General features: G+C 37.5%; 1 protein-coding gene across 5 annotated transcripts in view; it reads left to right on the plus strand.

Moving 5' to 3' along the window:
• ERC1 (ELKS/RAB6-interacting/CAST family member 1) overlaps window positions 1–25261 on the plus strand; it is a 302330-nt gene that overhangs the window by 46399 nt on the left and 230670 nt on the right. For all 5 annotated transcript variants that reach the window (XR_009960212.1, XM_062590517.1, XM_062590533.1 and 2 more), the window contains exon 3: window positions 13338–13754. Coding sequence is in view for 4 of the 5 variants with exons in the window: in XM_062590517.1 (XP_062446501.1) it covers window positions 13338–13754 (417 nt within the window). In the remaining variant the exon portion in view is untranslated. The remainder of the gene's footprint in view (window positions 1–13337; window positions 13755–25261) is intronic.

Raw genomic sequence — 25261 nt, forward strand, 5'->3', positions numbered from 1 at the left:
GATTGTGCTAGGTCTCTTCATTTCCATAGCTACCTCACTTCGTTTTCATGCATTCCCCCCCCCCCCCTTTTTTTTTTTTTTTTCCTTTTCACCACTTAAACTCCCTCAGGGGAATGTTGTGTTGCCTCTTAAGGATCGCAGAACTCCTTTAGAACTCAGTGTAATGTGATGAATTCTGTCCTGCTGGTAAAGGTCTCTCTTAGCTCCCGTCATTTCAGCAGGAGGGTAGATTCCAGAACATTAAGATCAGAGGTTTTCTATGTGTTCTTTCACAGGGGCAATGATTACTGTAGCCATATTCTAAATTTATCCTGAAATTTCAGTAACACATTGGGTCTGTCTGACTTCCCAAAACTATATTCAACAGAAGAGACTTCACATACCCAGAATAGACATTTTCAAGTACCTTTCTTTATTAGTGTAGCCAGTATTTCATGACATACAGCTGAGAGGATAAGATGTATAGTATCAAAAAGCCACAGGTTTTAAAAGGCCTGGTGAAGTCTCACATAACACTGTTTTTATTGCAAATTCTGTTGCAAATACAGAATTCTATTTTCTTTCTCCTTGCATTTCTGAAAGAATAAGGAAAATATGAAGATGGAAGGGACAGATGTCTTAACTTTTATTTGTTTGGCAAGAAGTGATACTTGTGAGGACTTCAAGTCATGATCTTGCAAAATAGCCTTACAGGGATTGCTCCATTGTGGCTGGCTGGTGTGTACCAATAACTGTAAAAAGGCTTCTACATCCCCCTTCAAAAAGGGACAGTGAATGAGTTTTTATGTATACACATACATGCACGCATACATATATGCATATACAGCAGTGCACAAATTAGTCCTTGACGGTGGCTGATGTACCTGGGCAATGTTCTTGTTTCCATGTATCACTTTAGGCATTTTGGATTTTGGGCCAGTTGAGCATGGAAGTCTGCAATTGCTCCATATTGTGGCTTAGAACAAGTAAAACACGTGCAAATGCTTTTCCAGGAAACTTGCTTTATTTTCCTCAAATTGTTGATTAGATGGCAAATGTGAGAGGATGTAATGTGTATAGTTATGTATAGGATAGAAAGCAGTTAGGGAGGCATTCTTTGTATTAGAGAGACTATGAACAAGTAAAGCAAGAATGAAAGTACTACTATGATGTAGCCAAATCAGTGCTATCTTCTTAAATGGTGGGATGATGTGTTGGGCCTAGAGATTCTTGGCACTCTTATGTCAGCTCCCTATGTTGACTTTTGCCTTGCAAGGTCACCATTTGACCAGGACAATGAAAATTAAACCCAGAGTGCATTGTCCTCTCCTGCCTGTCATACCCTATGCTTTTTCTCCCTCTCTGCTTCCCAATCCATCTTTGGCCACAAGATGAATTCCCACCAAATTGTTGTAAGCTGCTCAGCACCTGATGAGGCTTTGCCATGCTGGTCCTGGCCCACTGTACAGACTGGCAGAGCAGCTGGGAGGCAGCAGCTCCTCTTTGCTGCTGGTTCTGTCCCTGTCTTTGGTCATTGTGCAAAGCCTCCATTGACAAGAAATTTGTGTGTGTCATACTTTCAATGCAGTGTGGCCATATGCTGTTGAGGAGATCCTAAATGTCATGTTTGTTCTGTGATTTGACAGGTTCAAGACCTTCACACAGTCTGCTCACATTTCTGGCCATATCTGGTCATTCAGTATATTTCTTGGTAAACAAAGTCTCTGAAAAAAATGTATTAAATTTTAGTGTTACCAGGTTACTGCTTGTGTCTCTGTCCAGGGATCACAGTTCAGTCTGGTAGGGCTAGCAAATTTTCAGTTTCTTCAGGTGCGCAGCCAAATACTAGGTGCTCAATATTTCATCTGATCAGTGACTTAAGTCCTGGAAAGCAATGCTTTTTATTAATCTAATGTAGTTTGGGAACTCTTTGTTCTTATCATCTGGAGAAAGTGTTTCCTAAACCACCACCAATGACACAAGTTAGGAAAAAATAGTTAACTGCTATAGTCCCTGATATGCAGTCTGTAAGCAGGAGGCTGATCATGAGATCTTCCAGTGCTGTCTGTGGCCCAAAGGTGCCACTATGCTCTGTTACAGACAGACAGGAAGAACAAAATAGTGTATTTACTTGCAGTAAGCTGCCTACTATTTGTTACTGTGTTTGGGCAAGCCGAAGTTGGAAAACCTACTGTTTTGTATTCAGTGTCAGAGCCTATCTTGTTATTGTTTTTCAGTGTTCAGCAATCACCAGCTTGAAGTATTAAAAAAATTTTTTAAAGAGCAGGGCTACTCCATATTTTACATATTATGTGAGAGGAATAGGGTTTATGCATGTGGATGCCGCTATTCAAAATATTTTGATCTCATTCTTGTGGGATTCATGCATGTGTGGATTGAAATCTACATAATAATCTCCTCAAACCAGCTGGTATAAAAGAAGGCTTAAGTTGGGCAGGGGGAGGGTGATGCGGATAAAGCACTCGAGAGCTTTCTTATACATCAACTTTTTGTATATTAAACTTCCATTATCAATCGTCAGCTATCTTTTTCCTTTTGTAAGTCTAGTGTTGATGTGTGCTCATATCTTGGAAAACAGTGAACACAAGATCAAAGGTTGTTAGCAGAGCACCTTTTATCTTGGATTGATTTCTTTCGTCAGCTAATGGAAAGATATATTTGCTGAGCTCCCTAGTAGAGGTGACTAAAAAGAGAATGTTTTGCAGAAGAGATGCTAATCTATTAAAGAAGTGGATCGTGTTTCACACACATGCTATTAATTTGAAAATATTGGTCATTAAGTGCTTAAGATCCTGCTTCCCTCCAGTACCATATTAACTTCAAACTTCTTTCATGGGACAAGAGACACAAAAGCTTGATTTGGCCCTTAAATACTGTTCCATATATACAATTTAGAAGTAATCTATCCTGTGAATGAAATTGGGATCTAATGAAAAACTGTGTTGTACACACATGCAAAACAGCTAAAGATCAAGTTCTGAGAGCTCTGTATCATGGTGGTTTATATAGACCAGTCTTCTGTAAAAGAAAGTCAACACGAACATCAACCTCTTGTATGAGGATCGTTCCGTGACAAAGGAAGTTGTGTTTGCCAGATAAAGGAGACTTACTTGTAATGAATTATTTTACTGCGGTAGGTGGAAATGCATATGTGCAAGGGCTCTGTCTTTTTGTCATCTAAAGAGCTAATAATCAAGCTGGTGTGTGTGTGTGTATATATATATGTATGTATGTCTATAAAACTTGATATTTGAATAGTGTAATGCTAACCCAATATAGACAGCTTAATAGGAAATAAAGCAAGGTTAAAATCAGTGTGGAATTTGTTGATGTTGCTCATTTATATTCTGTAGATCATATTATATTGTTCCTTAGATGGACAGGTAATTCATAAGATAATGACCTCTTGTTTAAATGATATAACTTGTATATTTTTAAAGTTGGATGAATTGATTTTTTTCCTCTGCTGTGGAAACATCTGTGTACTGTCAAGATATCTTCTTGATATAGCTGCCTGAAAGAGCAGCTTGCTTCTCCTCAAGTCTTCTTCCGGGTGAAGAGCAATGCAGAGATATAAGTGTGGTTTGTTTTGTTTTTCTTTGCTGTTTTGTCACAAAGCTGGTTTCTTAGGATCAAGAAATTGCTCAGCTCCAAACGCTGGGAGAGTACACTGGAAAAGTATTACTATATATTCACCCTCTTATTCCTCTTGGCAACTTTGATTTCATCTTGCTCTGTATACTGTTTCCAGTGTGACTGGAAGTCACAGATCCAAATCATTGGTCTTAACGAGAGCAGAGAACAGAATTTGCACAAAACTAAGTTGACAAAAACAATCTTCCCCAAAAATTTATGAATGAAGTAAGATGTGCAGTGCTCTAGTCAACCAAGCATTAATCAATGAAGATGTTGCTTGCAGGAAAAAACCTAGATAACACTAAATGCATGCTCTCCACTCAGGGGCCAAGAAAACCTTTCTCATGTCCCTCTTCCTTCTCACCCCCAGATACTGCACTTTCAGCATTTTTAAGTGTATTTTGCTGGTCTATCAGCTGTCTGTGAGCACTTTTCAGCAGCTGCAGGAAAAAATATATATATATGTCAACTATTTTTTTGCTGACTCCTTATACTTCTATATGGTTTATCCCTGTGGCAACAGTGAATATGTTGGCATGTCTAGAAAGAAGTTTGAATGGAAATTTTATTAATGTTTGCATTTTATATTGGAGTGATCTTTTTCAACCAGTTCCCCACTATATAAGATTTTGTGTAAAGCTTGCATTGTATGTTTTATTGCTAGGGATAGATCAAGAACCTTGTACAATGGCTTGTCAGAATCATCATCGAGGAGTAATACCATATTTATCCATGAAATCTTTTAAGCTTTTGGGGGGACGTGTTACATCTTTATTGATGGATTGTCATAGTTTAGAAATCCCATGTTCTCAAGCTTTCATTCTACTAGGTAGATGTTGGTCACTTCTGTCACCTAAAGGGGCAGTAACTATGTTTGTGCTGTCACGAATCACTATCACTCAGTGCCAGTTCTGCAGACTAATTATGCTGAAAGAATGTATCTAGTTCCTACAGGGCAATACATAATATATTTCTGCAGAGATTGCACCTCTAATTTTGTAGTCTGATGCTGTGTAGTTGGAATACTGAGCTTCTTACAGAATTTGAGAAAAGGAGACTTCACTGAGGTTATGCTCCAACTCTGGGTGTTAATTCAGCTTTGAAGAGTGTGGCTTCAGGGCTGAACTCATCCAAAGCATAGCACAGTAATTTTTTTATCTGCCTACCCAATGAGCTATAAGCACTTGTGCACTTCTAGGGCACTTTTTCCTGTTCTGACTATCAAGCCCTCTGCAGATAGTGCTAGAATTTTGTTCTTGAATGACTCATGGTCACTCATGAATTTGAGGGGAAAGAGTTTCTGTTAGTGATCAGACATACTCCCACAAAATCATCTCTACGTATATGTTTGCCTAGTGCACTCCAGTTAAAAATACATACCCACAGAAGGAGTATGTATGTATGACATGAAGATCCTCGTGCTCCCAGGGGCAGGCATACTCCCCTGCCACCCCTCAGTTAACTGAAAGGCAGCTGCTTCTCTTTTCCTTTCCACTGTCTGTGGCTATGAGTTCTCATCACTATCTTAATATTTGCTGTTTACCACTTAAGAGTCTGTTTTAATGAGTTCCAATTACAGCTTTCTATTGGAGTTTTCACCCATCTCTGTACCATCTTATGTGGTTCATACAAAGCCTTATGATGGCCTGTATAGAAAACAGTCGCTTTGGTTTTCAGAGCTGGGCGTAGCAGGGAACGTTTCCCATGCAGATTGTCAACACAGAAGCTTTCCCCTTTTTCTTTTCCCCAGTGATTCAAGAGCCGGATTGTAACAATACAGACATTAGTCTCTAGGAAATAAAATTTACAGATTTGTCCTAAGAAGTGAGGCCTGAGTTCTCATTTATTCTCAGCCAGAATTCTAGATATTTTTAAACATAATCTTTGATATCTTTCTCCTGTTACTTCTCAGGAAAACATAGGGTTTCATGAGAAGTTCTAAAATGTGTCCTAATAATGAGATACCTGTTCTCAAGAAAGGTAAGGGGCCCTTAAAATAATTTAATTTCTGAAATTCAGAATCATACCCTGCTGAGACTCAAAGCATGTGAAATGTAGATGCTAGGAAGACTTGCATGAAAAAAAGCTCTTTGAAACATGCTAAACTACTAAGCAAGATGCACCTTTGGAAATGTAGACACATGGTAGCTGGGGCTAAATGATGACTTTGAAATTTTTTTTTCCTTTGTATATTCTTGCCACCTGCGGCAAGATATCTGCCATAGAGCTCAAATTGATTCATGCCTTAGGCAGCCAGAGAACAGTCAGAATTATATTTGTAGTTTTAAAAACTGATAACTAAACTGGTATTTTCAGAACTTCACTAGATCTGCATATGTTCAGTCAGAATTTATATTCTTATCACACAGATATTTGCACAAATTTCTTCAAAGTAAGTCATAATTCTGCAGTGCATCAGGCATTCCATAGTAACTGTTCACATACATTCTTTACTCATTGAAAATGTAGATAGCTTGCCTATTTTCTTTCCAAAATAAACTGCTTCATGTTTACCATAGGTCAAATTTTGCATATGGACCCTTGCCACTGAATAAGTAACATTCTGTATATTACCTTGCAGCCTTTTTAATGCATATACCCATACGCTTGCTATAAGGTGATTTGCATTGCAATTTTGGTTCTTTTATGGCTCTAAGTTTATTCAATTGTTTCTGATCTGCTTTACTTTTAGAATTTGAATTCATTCCTGCTGGTTTGTTTTTTTTGTAAAGGCAGAGGAGAGGAAGTTGGGCTGCTGCATACTATTCCCTTAAACCAAATGAGTTACTCTGTATGAGTCTAGTTCAGCTGACAAATGTATTACTGACAACTTAAGCTCTTTTTCTATAGCATTTTTTTATCATCTTGCACTTCTGCTGTCTCAGAGATAATACAGTGTGTGGTTGTTTTAAAATACAAGTCAATTTCTGCAGTTTTCATAAATTATATGCAATTAAAATCATAGCTGTTTTTGCAATTAAGCTAAACACAATGAAAATCACCAATTCATTTCCATTCAAGTAAGATTTTGAAGCCCCTGATCAGCCCAGAGAGCATGAAGCGTTTTTGGAATCAGCAAATTCTGTTTCGTCACGACTCTGCTGGACACCTGACATTAGCCCCTTTTTTCAGTTCCCTTGCGTGGGCTGCAGCTGAATGTCAGCAGGGACTCCCTCAGACAGCCAGGCCTTTGCTTCTACTGTGCGTTCAGCAGAATCTATCTCCCAGAAACATTGCCAAATTGTTAACTCTTTGCAACTGAGAGAGAATATTTTCCTTCCTTGTGACTTTGTTGGCCCTTAGTGACCAGCTGATATTCTAGCAGTTGGCATGTGATCGCATTTGAGATTAATGCAGTTCATCCTCTTAGAAATGTTTGAAACTTTTTTTTTTTTTCATGAAGAGCACTGAAGTAATCATCATAATGCAAAAGTCATGATTGTATATGCAGCTTCACTGGCAAGAAAAACACATTCAAGGTCCCTTGGAGATGGTCTAAGGACAAAAATAAGGCAATGTTTTTAGGAGAGATAAGTGCATCTATTTCAGATTCTTTTTTTTTTTTTTCCTCCCAACTGAAAAAGTAGCTGGCTGACTAAAACAGGTTATCTTGACATATAAGCTGTCCTCTTCAGAAATCTACTTTTTGGTCAGTTATTACATTAAATCTCAGTCTCTATCCTTTATTGCCAGATTGTATCCTGAACACTGAATACAGAAATATATGACAAATTGTAACAAATGCAAAGCTGTCCTATGTCTTTCCAAGCCCTTACCATTTTCTACACAAAGAACAGCTTGATGGCTGAACGGACTTGTAGAATACTGCCAAATAGATGTATATCATAAAGTTGTCATCCAGTACAGGATGTACTGGCATGGTGGGTTAACAGAACTCCTCAGTGTATTTTCAGTAACTAAGCTTGTCAATAATATTTTTAGGAGATACTGTTATTGAATCTACCTATTTCAGCAAAACTTTTGGCAGGAAAAAAATTTCTTCCCTCTAGACTGGAATTTATGATTAAGCCTTAGAAAAGAGTGAGATGGGCTCAATCCTTGAGCAGGAAATAGTAGGTCAGGGATGCTCACTGGAGTGTGGGAGATGCACGTGTTGCATCTGGGCTAGTTCAGCCAAGACTTTCAGCCTGTGCTGCAGCTTCTCAAGAGAATATACCAGCTACCACGCTGCTTTTCTGTAGGTATTCTATTTCATATCTTTCTGATGAAACTCCTTTGCTGAACATACAGTAGTTACTAGAGAGTGGGGCTGGCTTATGGCATTCAGATGCTTGAGATGTAGATTCAAGTCCCTAAGCCAATGAATATTCAGGTACTTAAACAGAGCAGAATATCTCTGTCTCTCCTGTAAGAATATATTGGGTGGATCTCTGGCTTTAACCTAGTGACTAAAGCCTCAGCTGGGATTTGGGAAGAGGGTGAATAGGAATTTTAAACTGGATCTCACAGACTGAAGCTCTGTTCCAGCACTCCACTAGGATTCTAGTGTGATCTCCTTTTTTTCTGCCATTCCTTTCCCTTAGCCTGTATTTTTTCTCATTAATTTGAGAGGCTTCAGTGTTCTGCCAGTGTAAGAGGAGTGTGTGCATTTTTTATTTATTTCTTTTTTTTATATAGTCTTTGAGTTTTGTGGAATGTAAAAATGCTTCCTGCCTCACTGTGACACATTTTTGCAACACTGCGTCAAGTTTAAGATCTTGTCTCTTTTTTTCCTGCCTGTTAAAAGGCATCACTTGAGTATAATGATTTTTTTTCCAAAAAAGTGATTAATTCCAAAAATTAATTTCCCTGGTTAACCTGCTTCCTAGAATTTATATCCAGGAGGAGATTAAGGAGAACTTAACTACAGAACTGCTTAAGACCTAGGTGCGTTGCCTCTGTTGCTGGAGCTACAGCACTAATTTAGGCATTTGGATTTCTGGAATAAAATATGGGAAGAGTTACATGTCTGATTAAGGTAGTTACAAAGACAGTGTCCTCAATATAAATAGCCTAAGTCAGACAATTAAAAACAGACACTTGCATGCCTATTGGAGTCTTAGCTTGGTATGGCAAGCTCTGCCTTGCAGAAATGAGCAAGTAAATCCTTTCTTTAAGAAGCACATCACAACTTAATCCTTCCCTTCAAATTCATATTGGTAGCAATGATTGCCTCCTTTTGATCTCAAATGTAGGTTAGAATACAGGTGGAGGGGGTAAGGTATCAATTAAATTCCCTTTTCTGGCTGAGTATGTTCAAATTTGTCTCCCACTTCCTATGGAATGATGCGATTACAAATATTAAATTAATTGAAAGTAAAACTGTTCAGGTCTGAACAGCACTGTTCTTCTGTTCACTACCCATTGCAACATGAAGCCATGCTCTCTTTAGAATTTCCTGTCAGACCTGCTGAATCTTTAAATATTTCATGCAAAAGGAAAAAGCTTCAACAGGGAGTTGAAAAGAGCTGCCTGTAGCAAGCTTCCCAAACTTGCCAATATAGAAATTGGTGTGTTGTATCACTCAGAGTGCAGCAACAGGACTTTTTCATGTCCCTTATTAAAGGAACTTCTGTATCACCAGTTGCATTCGTACCGTGGTTTGCGAACTCACTGTTACCGTTAACTGATCTGCCAAGGTGTGAGAAATGTGGATTTGATTCCTGTGGGGCAGAGGAGGAAATTGAACCATGTTCTGCTACTTAAAGTGTAAATTTTGTGCTGCTAGGTGAAAGGCGATGCCTGTCTCTGTGTAGAGCCCCATTAACAAACACTAAGTTGCCCTATGCAAGTAACCTGGGGAGAAGAACGCTTGATAGAGCTTGGGTCTGCACCGTGGGTCTTTTAGGATCTGCATTTGAGGTGGGCCTAGAGGAGATTGTCAAGACAGAAGTACACTGGGCATGATCAGAAGAACATTTATTAGGGAGCTTCACTCACAAACATACCTTAGTGATTTGCAGATGTAGTTTTGGTTTGTAGTGAGGCTTAAAGACCAACTTACATGACTGGAAAAAAATAGACAATCCTCCTAGAGGTCTGCAATAAGAACAAAAAGCTTCAACCAAAGTACAGATTGAGCATAATTGCTTTAATTTAACTACGTTATCTGTATTAAACTATTTAAGAGAATGGTTACTGGTATCTATAGAACAGTCTAAGAAGTTACCAAGCTTAATGGTATTATTTTTTTTTTGCTTGTCTGCTTCTAGATAAGACAATTTCAGCAGTATTTTTCAAGTTTGAGTGAGGTCTCTAGTTGAGTCCTAGAAACAGGATTAAGCATCAGTGGCTAATATCACATGAATTTGAAAAGTATATTACCTTTCTGGGATAGTTACTGATTTTAAAGTGAAGTCTAAGAAATGGCTCCAAAGATGTACTTGCTACTTAAAAATAAAATGAATGTTTTACTTGAAACAATGTGGAAGAAAAGCTGTCAGCTGAAAAATCAGTTCATTTATGATGCTAACTTTTAAAGGGCATTTTTCCATCATTCTAAAAATTGTAAAAATTACTTAGATAGCGGAGAAAAAACCCACACTTTGCAGGTCTCTTGGATATTGGAAAGGAGTGAGTGTCAGAAGCGTGGAATGACTTTTGATGGCTTATTTTCCTGCTACCTTGCACATGATGAAATTTGCTTCTTTTCAGCCGAGCGGTTTAGAGAGCAGTGATAGTAATTCATAAGCACAGTGCTACCCATTGCTCTCCCCCCACGTTTTCGTTTTTCCTGGGAACCTGAATTCAGGGCGGTTGCTGACCATTTCTGTTCAGTATTACGTAACTCCTTTGTCCTTGCTTAACAGTCTGACAGATTCCCATAAATGCTCTTTGTCACTGGTATTGAATTTTCTTCCAGGAAGAAAATTCATGCTTTCTGAATCATATAATAGTTTTTGGTTCTTTGGCCTGGAGGTTGTATGTGGTTTTTTCGTGTGGGTAATTTGGAGGGAAATAATTTCTGTGGGGCTATGAGAAATAGTGTTTTCATAAGAAACCTGAACTGGGATTTCGCTTCAGATCAAGTGGTAACCATTCCAACGCAGGAATTCAGTTGCGGTGATTTGTTCCGTTTATGTTTATAAATAACCAAAGTTTGATTTTTGGGACGACGCTAAGTACAGGAAGCCATTTCGTTTAGTCGATGGCGTGGTTGTTGAGAAGCAGCCTGGGAGAAAGGAAGCGCTGAAGTGGCAGCGTGTGGAGAGGCAGGTGGAAGCGCGTGCGAGTGTGGTGCCGGAAGAACAACGCACAGCTGGGCTGGACACAAGCGGAATTAACTCGTGTGTGGAATCGCTAAGTTATCTGTAGAGAGATTATTTATTTTTGTTTTAAGAGACTCTCTTACTGTGCTTACTGTAATGCTGCTGACTTTCTTGGTGTTGTATGAGTTGAAGTAAGGCAAACTTCTTCACCAGTGCAGCTGGTTCCAGCTTAGTCAACATACGTGATTTGAACAGATCTTAGTAGCTTTGACTGTGTATCTGCACGCTGGCGTGATTGCAGTAGTGCCTCAGTTTTACAGCGGGGAGGTTGTCTGACATTCTTACCTTGACTGTTCTTTGGAAAAATTACAATAAATGAAAATGAAAATGTTTCCAAAAAAAGAACGATAGCTAAAATCTTTTCCTGGATACAGATGGATTCTCTTGAGATACTTGTTTGCTTGTATTGCTAATGCTAACCTAAATCTATAAGCACCCCTCACTATATAATTGCAATGTATCTTTAGGAAGAAATTAATTATCCCATCATCTAATATACCTGTGCAAAGTTATCACATAGATTCTATAATCTGAATTACTGTTTTAGATTAACAGAATCAGTAACTGGCAAGTATTTTGTTATTAAAATAGATAACAAAGAATTAGAGTACTTTAAAGAGGTAGCTTCATGATAAATTTAAGCTTATCTCAGTTTATGTTGATACGGAAAAGGGTAGCTCTCCTCCTTTCTCCCCCAGAGCCCTTGGCTGCATATTGCCAACCCTCCTGTGCCAGTATTAGCATTGGTGTAGAGACACAGTCAGCTGGATCAGAAATTTGGCCGCAAAGACTTTGTTTGTTTTTGGCTGGGCTAGTTTTCAGCCAGGTGAAGCTGGCAGCTGAGCCAGCTGACAACGCCGGCCACCTAAGGAAGGGCGGAGAGGTGGACTCCTCCTTTTAGTGGCAGTGTAAACTTAGAGGAGCTGACTGCAAAGCAGCACCCTTTAGTTTTGAAAAGTGATTCTTAGGCCAGAATGCAAAAGCAAGAGAAATGCTAGGCCAGGAGTTGTGACCTTGGTGATGAAAATGGGATTGACCTACCTTTGTGCATCATTCCATACAACCAAGCTAACTTAAAATTTCCAGAACAGGTTAATGGTAGGTATTTGTAAGGTAGCAAGTACTATTTCCTGCCTGTTGCCTTCTGTGTAGGAATTCAGATGAATATAGTCTTGAAATAAGACCTCAACGCAAATCTCCTTACATGTCTTCTCTTTATGAATATTATATTGGAATTAAATACTTAGATTTATGTCAGACACATTAAATTGGCACCATCTTTAGATTATAGACCTTAACAGTGTGTCTCCTCCATCAAGCTTGATAAGAGACTGATAAAAAAAAAAAAGCCTGACTTCACTAAGGCTTCAGTCCTAGTGAATAGTGGAAGTAACTAAATTGCAGACACTGATATTTGTAATATAACGGTAGACCCCAGAGATCCCCAGAGATCAGTCTCTCTGATCTATTCACATTCTAACTAAATTCTAAGCATGTCTGTCACTCTCAAGAGGCATATAGCTCAGTGGATATGTCATCCCTGCTGATCAGATGTTTATTCGTTGTACTTATATCTTACTGTCTTCATCTTCCTGTCTTACAGAGAAGAAAATAATGTTTATCTGAATATAATGTGAGGATTTCTTTTTCCAGAAAACCTGTCCTTCTCCTATTTCATTATGCTGTATTCACAGTCATTTAGACAGGGTTTATTATCTTGCATAAGCACAAATTACTGCTGATCATTTGATTGACTGCATGTTCCTATCTATAAGGCTGTAGTTTCTGTAGTTTGGTTTTTTTACTAAGTTCCTCATGCATAAAATTGTACAGTGTGACCATTCTCCCTAATCAGAGTATATCTATTTTTCTACAGTTGTTCATCTGTTTCTTCTTAACATACTAAAATCTCTTCTCTAGGTCAACTGGAAAATCTGTACTCTGAGTAATATTAGTACTGAAGACCCCTGGAGTTCTCATGGCTGATTCCATTTTATTAGATTTTACATAAATTCTAATAGTCGTGGGTCCCTCTGCTTTATCAGGATAGTAATTTCAGTCTAGGACTTCTCATACAGCATTCTTTTACAAGATAGGCTGTTATTTGAAACACTTAAATTTTGCCTACCAGCATTTTCCTCTTTTAAATGGTGACTTACTCAGGCTAGTGAAAGTGGGAGAGTAACTTGAGTAAGGGATTTCTAATGTTAAACGAACTTTACCAGGCACAAAAGGAGAGACTTGAAATTTTTTATAGAATAACCCCATTCCTCCTCTAAAAGGAACATGAAGAAATTTTCTGCTTTCAGAAAAGAACGCTGGTCAATGTTGTGGTTCCTTTTGGTTGGTAGTCTAGGAGGGCTGAAGTGGCTCGTGTTCTCCTTTTTTCTCTAGTGCAGGGAATCATCTGATTGTATTTGCTTATTCTTTTAGCACATGCAGATGACTATTCAGGCTCTCCAAGATGAGCTTCGGATCCAGCGGGACCTGAACCAGCTGTTCCAGCAAGACAGCAGCACTAGAACCAGCGAGCCTTTTGTGGCAGAGCTCACAGAGGAAAACTTCCAACGGCTTCATGCAGAGCATGAACGCCAGGCCAAGGAACTTTTTCTGCTACGTAAAACCCTAGAGGAGATGGAATTGCGTATTGAGACGCAGAAACAGACCTTAAATGCACGTGATGAGTCCATCAAAAAGCTGCTGGAGATGCTGCAGAGTAAAGGTCTGTCAGCAAAAGCCACTGAGGAAGATCACGAGCGAACAAGACGGTTGGCTGAGGCAGAGATGCGTGTCCACCACTTGGAGAGCCTTCTGGAACAGAAGGAAAAAGAAAACAACATGCTGAGAGAGGTAAGTGATCAAGCTCTGGGTTAATCATCAGCCTTAATCTCTAGTTCTCCCTCTTGTCTCCCTCTCTGTTGCTTAATTATAAGGAAAGAATTTCCCATCCTCTCTATAAGCTGTGTTTTAAATTGCAGGCTTGCAGAGTTTGTCCCTGTGTTAAAACTTCTTTATGATCTCCTTGTGTGATGTTTTAGGGGTTTGTGTTTCAGGTCCCATTTTTCTCTTAGTCCCCACATGAAGCTCTGGAAGTGAATTATCACACTGTAAAATTCATTCCTCTGTTCTATTTTAGTTTGAGAGAAAGGAGCTACCTGTATTTAGGAGAGAGCTTAGAGAAGTCTTTGCAGGAGTAATGGATGATTGCTCTGTGGTTTCCATGGAAACAGTCATCTTGCTGTGAAGGGTATTTGATAAAAAACTATTAGCTGCCCTGGATGCACAGCCAAAAAAAAGATTACTTAAAGGGACACTACTGCAAACATAGTAACCACTCCCTCTGAAAAAAGAAAAGAAAAACTACCATTTTTTCTGTATTATGTGTTAGAGGTGTAAGATGACAAGCATTCTTCAGTATTTAGCATCCATAACTGATTATAATATACTGTACACTACACATATCCTACGAATAGTACCTGAGTATGGTAGAAAAATAAATGAAAACAAATTAGTTGCTGCATAGTCAGTGTCCTTGAATTTCTTGTCCTTGTTAAATGAGTTTTCCTCTTACAGTCAACCAGCCTTCTGAAGCACTCTAATATTTATTTCTAAAAGGCCAGTATTTCAATGTGTGTTTGGTATGTAAACAGGTCTATATGTTTATAATGTTCACTAATGATAAGGTTTTCTGTAAAGACTATTTTATATACCTCTATGGATTGAATACATTAAATTATAGCAATGCATGCATATATAGTATGTGCATGTGAATTTAGTGACTTGTTTTGTGCATTGCATGCCTATTTTGTGGTTTATATTTTTTTTTGAACACAACACGTGCAAGATGCAAATCCTCTCTCTAAGAAGGCAGGGGAGCAAGATGCACAGAATTTTTTTTTATTTATTTTTTTTTTTTTTTTGAGATGACTGTCTGCAGCAAGCTCTTAATGCAGAGTAAAGCTCTTATTTAAGTTTTCCATGGCCTGACCCACTGTATTTGTACTCTTGCAGGCATTTATATAAGAAAGCCATTGCATTTCTGAGCCAGATTTAGGCCAGATTTATTTTTTAGAGCAGTAATCTCTTGAGTGTCTGAAGCGAAGATAATACATTTTCAGAGTTCCTACACTACAGTTTTTTTTTCTTTATTTAGCAACCAGTGATAATTCTGTTCCAATTCTTATATCTATTTTGGGAAGAGCCCCAAATGGCTTCCATTTGTTTCTGCTTTAAGTCCAGCAACATGAATGAAAAACTGGCAGGAGATGTGTAATTTTTTAGGAATGAGGTTTCCTTTGCTTCTGCTACTGATGCGTAGATCTTGAGATATGAGAATTCTGGTTTCATTCACACATATGTGGATATCATCAATCATTTAAATTGTAACCTTTATAGTAAAAGATTTCCTGGAGAAACTTACTGATTTTGAAAGCACAAATGCAATTTATATAATGTATTTTAAAGCTGGTTACTGCTTGCTGCCAGCCCAGTTCTAATGCATTGAGAAGGACTTGCTGTAATTTGTAGCTCAGACCATAGATGTAGTGTGGAATCCAGTCTTGAAGCTGAGCAACCTCACAGCCTTGGGAACATGGTGCCATGTGCAGAGATGACAAATTATCTCCGTATGGAATTGGGTCACATCTAGAAGGGATTATTGGCACCAGCCTGCTGTACCTGAGCTCACTATAAACTGAGCCGCTCAGGTTTCTCTGCATCATACTCTGTCGTGTGCTGGGTTCCATGAGACAGGAGCAAATCAAGGAATATTGCTGAACCGTAACTGACTGCATTTGAGCCTAGTGTAAAGTTAGTAAACTAGAAAAGTTAAGTTTATTAGCTTGAGCTAGTAAACTTGAAGAAAGCTTGGACAACAAGTTGCTCTGCAGGAGATGGTTCAGTGTTGCTATCAGTCTCCTATTCTTAAGTTTGGTCAGTGCAAATCCTCTTAGGTGTATCTGCATTACACTCCTCAGCTCGTTTTCTGTTATATATTTATCTGTATTTCCACATTTTTAGATCATTTTAGCCTGCTGCTACCACAAATACTAACTATGCAGTTTTAGATATAGAAGAAAGCCATATACTTTCTTTATAGTTCTCTATCTAGCATTTCCAGTATCTGTAAAGGAATGCTAGACTGTTCTCTAAATACTGCTATTAAAGTAAGCACTGGCGTTTCAAAGGGATCTGCACTTGCTCAGAGATCAGCACTTATACTTCATTTTCTAACACATTAGAAAACCCGAGCAAACCTTCAGTAGCAGTTTGGACTATCTTAGCTGAAGTTCTGAAATTTCAGAATCCACTAGCACTGCCTCTGACTTAAAAGCATGTTTTTACTTTTGGTAAAAATGCTTGCAGAGAATAATATTAAATATCTACATGAGGAAGCACAAAAATATTCCTCTATTTTTCAAATTTGAAGCCTACCCGTAATTCCAACGGTGATGCTGAGAGTCAAGACCATCAGATAGTTTCTCATACTGTGCAGGTGCAGGGACCAGCAGTTTGCCCTTGAAAATTGTGTGAATTAATTGGTTTCTGAAGCTCCTGCTGTTAATGTGATTGTACTAGTTCAGGTCCCTTATTCTGATCAAGGTGGAGTTTTGCATGAAAGCTTACGCCATGCATGTCAGGAAGACATAAAGACCAACTGATAACTGCAGCCTCATTGTTCAAAACTCAAAACTCACCTGTTACAGAATTATTCGTGATGGCAGTGACAGCACATAAAAATAAAAGTTTGCTGTATCTTTTTTGACTCCCACCTCCCCCCAAAAAGGCTAAATGCATTCTGTGTAAATATGTTTTTCTCTGCTACACAGAGCAGTGCTACACACTACAGCTTATGAAGAAACATTACATGATTACATCCACATCTGCTGTTCTAGAGACTTAGAGTACAGTGGTCAAACTATATTTCACAAGCACAGTACAGCTTCACTACACTGACGTGGTTATCCTTTCTTCTTTCAACTCTTCATTAATATCTACGTTTAGTAATATTTATCTGAAGAGAGCACTAAGATCATATACTTCTAGTGTCACAATCAGTGAAGAGGTTAACAGTATCAGTAAAGAGGTAGGTAGAGGTTTCCCGTCTCTCTAAAGGAAAAGACAAAACCAAAACTATTTCTGTTGGTTTTACCCAGGGGAAACCAAAAAAGCTACTGAGTGTATGTTATCGTCAGATATATTAAACTTTCCTAGTGTTTTCCTGTTCTACTCCTCCTCCAAAGTTACAGTTTTAGTTGAATGATATTTTGAATTTTTTTACTAATTGGGCCCAGTCAAACGGTGTGCATTTTAATTCAGACAAATGCAAAACTGTGAACGGAGGAATAAGGAATGTAGTGCTTAAAGAACGCAGGGTGGTTTTTATATTTCTAGCAGTCACTGAAATGGAGCATTCATGGGGCACACATTGAAGCTGAACTTTCAGAAAAGAGGTTATGGCAGTGAAAGCAATTAATCTTTTTCATTTTCAGTATTTGTTGAAATGACAACCCCACAAATTCCCATTTATGAATTGTGTTACAGTAAAAATGCTGTTATCTAGAATGGTCTTATTACAGGACAGTAAGCTGATCTTAATTTGTAGCTGTTTGGAAGCAAAAAGTCCTCACTTTATTATAGGAAGAAATGCCAAAATTCCATAAGTGCTCATAGTTACGTCTCCACTTTGGCTATGTTTCTGTCAAAACAGGCGGCAGATTCGTTAGCCTGTAATACAGATATACTTGACCTAGCTTTAAATTAGCTAATTGATAGCATGACAATTTAACAGCAGAAGCACAGAGCTCAGTGAACCAGGTAAGATGTGCGGCGTAGACATCGGAGGACTGCTGAAGGGTGGTGTGGCTGTTATAAATTGCCCAGAAGAGAAGGGCTGTTTGCCTTATCTGAGCAGATTCTAATCAGCTGTGACAAGCTTTGCAAAGAAGTTCTGTTTCTGTGCATGTGTTAAAATTCTTACCCTTTTCTGCTCCAAGCTCAAAGAAGGATTTAGAAATTTTAATTGGAGCGATTAGAGTAACCTCAAAGAACACTTTTGTCTGATTCCAAGATCTTGCAACATGAACAAGATGGACGTTTTGAGAGAGATCTGGGTTTTCTGGAGAATATAGATCAGTTCAATAATTGGAACTGCATCAGAATAGGGAATATCTTTCTGATGAGTTAAAAAAAAAAACAAGTTCCTGCTTCATTCTGCTGCTGCTTTATTCTTTTGACCTTTTGGAAGATGATAGCAGGGAGAAGTGGTTTAAATCAAGACAATTTAAATAATTTGCATCTCTTGATTAGAATCACTTGATTTCTCTAGAAGCAGTTTGATATTTTGAAAACAAGTTGAGTCTTTGCACAATTAAATTTGAGAAATTGGGCTATTGCAGCTTTAGAGCAAAATGCATAAAAGAATAAATGATAAGTGCTTTTTTTAACTATCATTGTAGTTTAGAATGGCTTATATGAACTGTGTAAGAGAATGACAGTCAAAAATGTTTAAATATATATATAATTTTTATTTCCCTACTTCCTCACTTCAAACGTTGGTAATGAGATGGCTTTTCCTAGGAAGCTGAAAGATTGGGGTGATAGATAACATATGTCTTTCCAGACTACAAGGAAATTGGAAATAGCTTCTGATTCTTGTATAGCAAATTTCTGATTTTGATGGAGTTTATGTAGTAGTTTATTAAAACATACTGGAAATCATCTTAACATTATTAACTATAACCCATATTTCTCTAATAAATCAGTGATTGAAACAAAGCAGAACTGCTGTCATCCATGAGGCTTTTTTCCTTTGTCATGATCCCATCAGTGTCAAATAATCCTCAAGATTGCAGTGGATTTATTCATATGATTAAAGGTGTTTTCAGCATAGGGAGCTAAAATTATAAAGAGATTTTAAACTTTTATTTACTGTGATATATTAAATATTTATTTCAAACAAAAATTCTTTCAATATAAGTGAGTTACTTAGACTTCAAATTGTTTTTTCTATTCACACAAGGCAAAATTTTTAGCTAGTCCATTTTATCAGGTAGAATTTTTAAAACCATCTGAAGTAATCTAGAAGTACAGAAACCTGGCTGAGGATTACACATTTAAAAATATTTCAATTTTAATGTCTTCTGGCATTTTATTGTATTAGAAGATTTTGTTTGTCCATATATAACATGATTTTTCTTAATTTACAAGTTACAGCTTGAGATATACTCAACATTGAAGATGTTGATGTTATCCTATGTTTTTCTTTAGTACAGATGAATATTTTTAAGTGTGAAACTTTGCAGTAGAAGAAAATGTAAAAGTAGAATTTGAAAATACCATTACAATTTGCAAGCTGATTTAAGAAACAGAAAATGTATGCTTTTGCTTCTAAGGTGATAAAAGGGAAATAAGGAAGAATGAAGAACTAATAGCATGTGTATAAAGAAAGTTCTGAATGTGCAACATTTTAATTAATTTTTTCGTTAGCTTAAATTCACACTTCTCTAGTCACATTTCAACACAATTAAAAGTTACTTAAAACTAATAGTATGGATTGAATTGGTCTCACTTCTCTTTATCTTTTGCCTTTAATCTGTCACTGAAGTTTGGGGGAATTTTGATTGTTTCTTGCTGATTGGAACACCAAGATGAACTGGGAGATATGTTCTAATTTTCACTTCTGATAAAGCCTTTGTAATGAACTATTTGTGGCCCAATGTATGAGTTCCTGCTTGGATTGTGAAATCACTGACTTAACGTATTTGTAAAACTGCAAAACATAATGAGATTAATTTCTTTAGTTAGGCAATAACTGAACTTCAAAGGAATTGTCATCCTTCATATTGATTTGCCTGTAATTGTCAGCAAGTCTTTCAAAGTTATGCTCTTTATTAATGCAATAATTTATTTTTCATGGAATTATGTTGATTGTGTTCACAAATGCAAAATGAGGCAGAAAATATAGAAAAATATTGAAAATATTTTATATTTTCTTTATATTTTCCTTCTATCTTATATTTTCTTTACTTTCTTTTATTGAAAATATTGAAAATATAGAAATAATTTCTGAAGGAACTATGAGTATTAGATCCAAGCTTGTGTAACCATATATTTTTTAGTTGCAAAGCTTTAATAATGAAATGAGTTATACAAGACTTTTTTTTAACCTCAGTTTTATGATCCACTAAAACATAAGTGTAAAAAAATGGTTTTGAGCACCTCCTGAAAAATACTAGTCAAACCCTGAAACTAAGCATCTGTAACACTTTCCAGTCACCTCCTGCTCTCAGTTACTTAGTAGAGATATTTGTGTTTTATAGAATTATAGAATCATGTAGATTGAAGGGGATCTCCAGAGATCTCTGGAGGTTGTTTCATCCAGCCTCCTGCTCAAATCAGAATGATGGAGATTCCACAACATCACAACACCTCTGGGTATCTATTTCAATGTCTGACCACTCTCTTGGTAATTTTTTTCCTGACCATCAAGTCAGAATTTACTGCATGTCAGCTTTTGCCTAGTGCCTCTTATCCTTCCACTGTGCATTTCTGAGAAGAGTGTGTCTCCATTTCTTTAACAGTCTCCCATTAGGTAGGTCTAGACAGCAACAAGATTCCCCTCAGGCCTTCCTTTTTTATGGCAGAGCAAACTCAGTTCTGTCACATCTCTTACTTCGTGGCATCCAGCCCCCTGACCATCTTGGTGGCTGTCAGCTGGACTTACTCCGGCTTGTCAATGTCATCCTTGAACTGGAGAGCCCGAAATTGGACACACTACTCCAGACAGGATCTCACAAGAGCCACATAGAGGGCAATAACTGCTTCTCTTGTCCTGGTGACTACACTCTTGCTAATACAGGCCAGGATACAATTGGCCTTTTTGCAGTAAGGGCCCACTGCTCACTACCAGTTCATATCTTTCCCAAATTTCATATAATATATAAACTTCTTGGCTATCCCATCATCTAGATGGTTAATAAAGGCACTCAGAAGTGTCAGCCCCAGTATCAACATCTGTGGGACTACTGTTGTAAGGGGCTACCAGTTGGACTTTGTACTGCTGATTACCACACTTTGAGCCCAATAGTCCAGCTAATTTTGCACCCACCATATTATCCACATATACGGTCTGTGTTTCATCATTTTAGCTATATAGATACCATGTGAGACCATGTCATAGGCCTTAATAAAGTGAAGATATGTAACATCCAATATCAGCTCTACCCACTTGGCCAATCATCTCATTGCAGAAGGAAATCAGGTCTGTCAGGTACGATTTGGCCTTATACACAATTATATATCTATCTAGAACACTAAATGACTTTTAAAATTAACAGTAGTATGTTATGCTAATAGCGAACTGATGTGTGTTCATGAACTGTTCCTTTTAACACTTGCATTTTATTATAGTTAGTAGGAACTATATTGCTAAATTCCTTCACAGATTTAGGCATGAAAAGTAGACAGAAAAGCCAATTGGGAAACTGAACCCGAAATGCAAAAAGATACAACATTCACTGAGTAAGGCCTGGGCTGCATGTTAGAGGGCATAAATGAACTATCCAGTTCAGTGAATGGTGAAAATATTCTGCAAGGAGCATCGTATTTGACCATATAAAAACATGAGGAGGCCAGTTAAGATTAAAAAAAATACTAATAAAGGCAGAATTACAGCAGTCGAGTTTTCCATTGCACACCATATTGTTTTTGTCAGTTTTCTTAAAAAGGAATTCATATATGATACAGTGCCTATTTTTATTATTTTTCTCCCTCATTCTTCATGTGATGCATACTGTTTAATTATGTAGGAAATGGCAGGAACATCTTTCTTTTGCATTTGGAAAGTGCTTATCTTGTGGTGCTACTGCACTATGAGCTGATACATTTTAAGCATACAGCCTGTTCCCCTAAAAATGTCATTGCTTTAGGCCTTCACATTTATTCAAAAACCCTTGCAAAATCAGAGGTGGGATGATTCCTGAGAGAGTAACAATCAAAGATATGTTCAGGTTATTAAGGGAGAAAGGTTCTGATTAAAGTTCCTGCTTTGTTATTATGCACGTTTATAACTTAAACTGGTTTTTAGTCATTGTGCTGCTAATGCTCAGCATTGAGAATTCCTTCCATTCTAAACTATAATCTCTAGTTTTCAATTACTTGGGCATTTATTGATCAGGAAAAAAAAAACATGATTAGAAATTATCATTCTTTGGATATTTCATGGTGCATTAAAATCATTTTATCACAAGTGTATGTTGCATATTTAATGTTCTTGGTACATTTGATCAGCTGTTCTATGTAATTATGCCGAATAAAAAATTATGCTGTTGTTCTTATAGGAGAAACAGTGCTACATTGTAGACCTGCTTGGCACACATAGCATGATGAATACCATCTTTAGTTTACATCTTGCTTGGGGTAGAAATTTTTTAAAAGGAAAATAGCTATTCTTAATTAAAAATTGGCAGTGATGACGTTCGAACCCCAGTCCTGAATAAGGTAGCCACAATTTTAAAAGCTCCTGGCTTTTTCTAGCTTTCAATTTCCAGTTATTAAATTTTAATATATTTTGTTTTGATGGATGGGAAACTTTTGTTGCCTGTGAAGGTCCTTTAAAATTGTGAGCAAGATACACCATGATTTGTTTTGCTTTGTTTTTCTAAAGACAGATTGTCTTCCTAGATTCATTCTTTGACTGTCTTCTATATAGCAAAATTCTTCTCAAATTTTAGACACCCAAAGTCAAGTCAGGATTCCAGTAACAGAAGAATTACTCCAAAGCAATAATAAGGCGTCCCTCCCAGTAAAGATTTGCTTTTTTATATCAAATATTTGTGCAACTTACACAGTTTTGTAGTAATGTGGTAAGCAAAATAAAAGTTGGGCAAGAAGCTTGATAATAAAGCATTCTTCAATCTTTCAGGCAAAGTTGTGGCAATATCCAGTGGCTAGCAGTTCCCGCTAGCTAAATTGAAAAAGAAATTTGGTGCATCTTTCCAATAGTAATAATAATTAATGCTGAAAAGCATATATATTGCAGATAATTTGCAAATAAGTAGATTACTTTTTGTTTTGATTTCCATGTTCTCTTTTTAAAATAAAGGATTCATAGAACAATGTAAAGTACATTGTATTTTGATGTGTATTTTATAAAAGGACCCATTTCTTGTTAAAATAACTTAAGTTGTAGTCAAAAGTTAGAAAAAGCTAAAGTTTGCAAAAATATTATGTGACAGCATCAGTTACAGTTTACAAGTTTTTTCTACATGAAAATCGAACAAAGGAAGAAAATGCTTTATTTACCTTATCAGAATAGATAACTCGCAAGGAGTGAAGGATTAGTTTTGTATTTTCCTGATCCTGATTTCTGCGTGTTGAACTATGCTGTAATTATTGTGCAAAGCCCCAATTTGAATACAGAAATATTCCTTTTCAGTCAGCTTTGTGGTGCTTGTCCACAATAGGCTCTGAGTACCTCAAAGATGTATTTTATTAATACCTCTCCATTCTGCCAGTGATACAGGAGTGCCTGACCTGTATTGTACAATTAGGCAGGATGTCTATGCACCATGTTCCTTCAGCAGCCACACTTGAATCTTGGTGCTAGAGAGGTTCGACCGTGGCCCTGTTTTTAGACGCTTTAGAATTCCAGGCATGCTGCCAAAATTAAGCCCTTGCTACATAGTCTAGAGGTGGGAGGTGTTGTTTTTCAGCAGGTTATAACTCATGCAAATCACAGCAGAATTACTTGCAATGATAGAAGTAGGGCATTTCTTGTGCTGAAGTGCAAAGCATCACTTCAGACAATGGAGATGCAGGCATTTCTAAAGCAAAAGCTTGGAAAAGCTTTCTATTTGAGAAAATGCTGTGCAATCTAAAAAGCAGAGACTGTTGTGTCAGCATCCCTGAGTGACACACTGTTCTTATACTGTGTATTTTGCCTATTGCATTTCCATAGTAGTACTTGGGTTTATGTTCTTGGGTCAGACTGTGTCTTTGGATGATCGGAAATTAGCTAGTACATAGTTGCATTAATAAAAAATAATACATTGTTCAAAATAGATTTTTGGCATGTTCTTTTTTTGACCTTTTTAACTTTTGTTAGTTTCTAAAAGTTCACTGAAATTTAATTTCTTTTCTGATATCAAAAAAGCTTTCTTTTTTTCCTTCAAAAACAGTCCTTGGATGGTTGTGCAAGTGGTGTGACAGGAACAGCTGGGGACATCAATTTTCTCTGTTTAGTGAAAGTTCACATGATTCAAAATAGGATGCTTTTCAATCTTAGGTCTTTCTTTAAGATCAAAAAGGTGAAGAATCATCTTCAAATTATTCCCCTTTTCCACATAGATGTGCTTTGAAGTTAGGAAACCACAGCAAAAACAACTCCTTTTTAATGCTGTTTTGGAGGGATTAATGCCATCTTTTCTTGACCCATTAAACTTTTTTTTTCCAAATGGACATTAATTTGAGAGTGCCTTAAAAGATAGGAAGGGAGTTTCTTCTATTTTGGACAGTTTTTACTAGTTACCTCTCCGAAGAGTTGTGTAACCTTCCTTGAGATGCGTTGTTTATGTATAATAAATATATATGCATGTGTATGCATAGACATCCTTGCACTGGGGGACTCTTATAGCCAAGCAGTAGTTACTAAATAGTCTGGTATGAGAGCATGTAGGAAGGGTGAGGAAGAGGAGGTGGGCTGAGATTCCACGTGGCCCCCGTGCAGTCCCCAGGAGAACACTGAGTGTCCTGCCCTCTTGCCACTTGGCAATTTTACACGTTGCCAAGCTGCATAAAAATACCAGAGTCTTTCTGTGAATAAATGAGGGAAACAGAGACCGGGTTCAGGGTATGATTGCACTGGCACTGGCATTTTTTGAAGTCCTAACAAACAAGGCGCTGGCTTTGACAGCAGGAAGCACAGTAGTGAGGAGCTTTGTCTGGTGGTCTGTTACCTGTGTGGTTCTGGGCCTTTCATGTGGCTGCTTGTGAGGATCCAGGGAGTCAAGTAGAAGCAGAGCGAACTGCGCTCTATTAGGAAGGCAAACAGATAAATATACTCTAAATTAACCTGATGTAGTGTAAGAACATACAGTGAAGTGAAGGATGTTGTTGGTACACACATTAAATTAAGATGATAACCAGAATAAAGATCTGACTCAGAAGGAAAGTTTTTCTGCTCTAATGCCAAGAGAAGTGCCTTAACACCACTATGGTGGTGGTAATAAGGTAGAAAATCATTACAGCTCATGAGAAGGACTGGCAATATCTTAAAATTATGGTGCAATTCTTGTATCAACAGGTTAGAGAGAGTTGTCGAGACAATATATCACAGCTATCTTGAGGAAGGCAGTTGG

This window comes from Rhea pennata, chromosome 1 (genome assembly GCF_028389875.1).
Source record: "Rhea pennata isolate bPtePen1 chromosome 1, bPtePen1.pri, whole genome shotgun sequence".
Taxonomy (NCBI): Eukaryota; Metazoa; Chordata; class Aves; order Rheiformes; family Rheidae; genus Rhea; species Rhea pennata.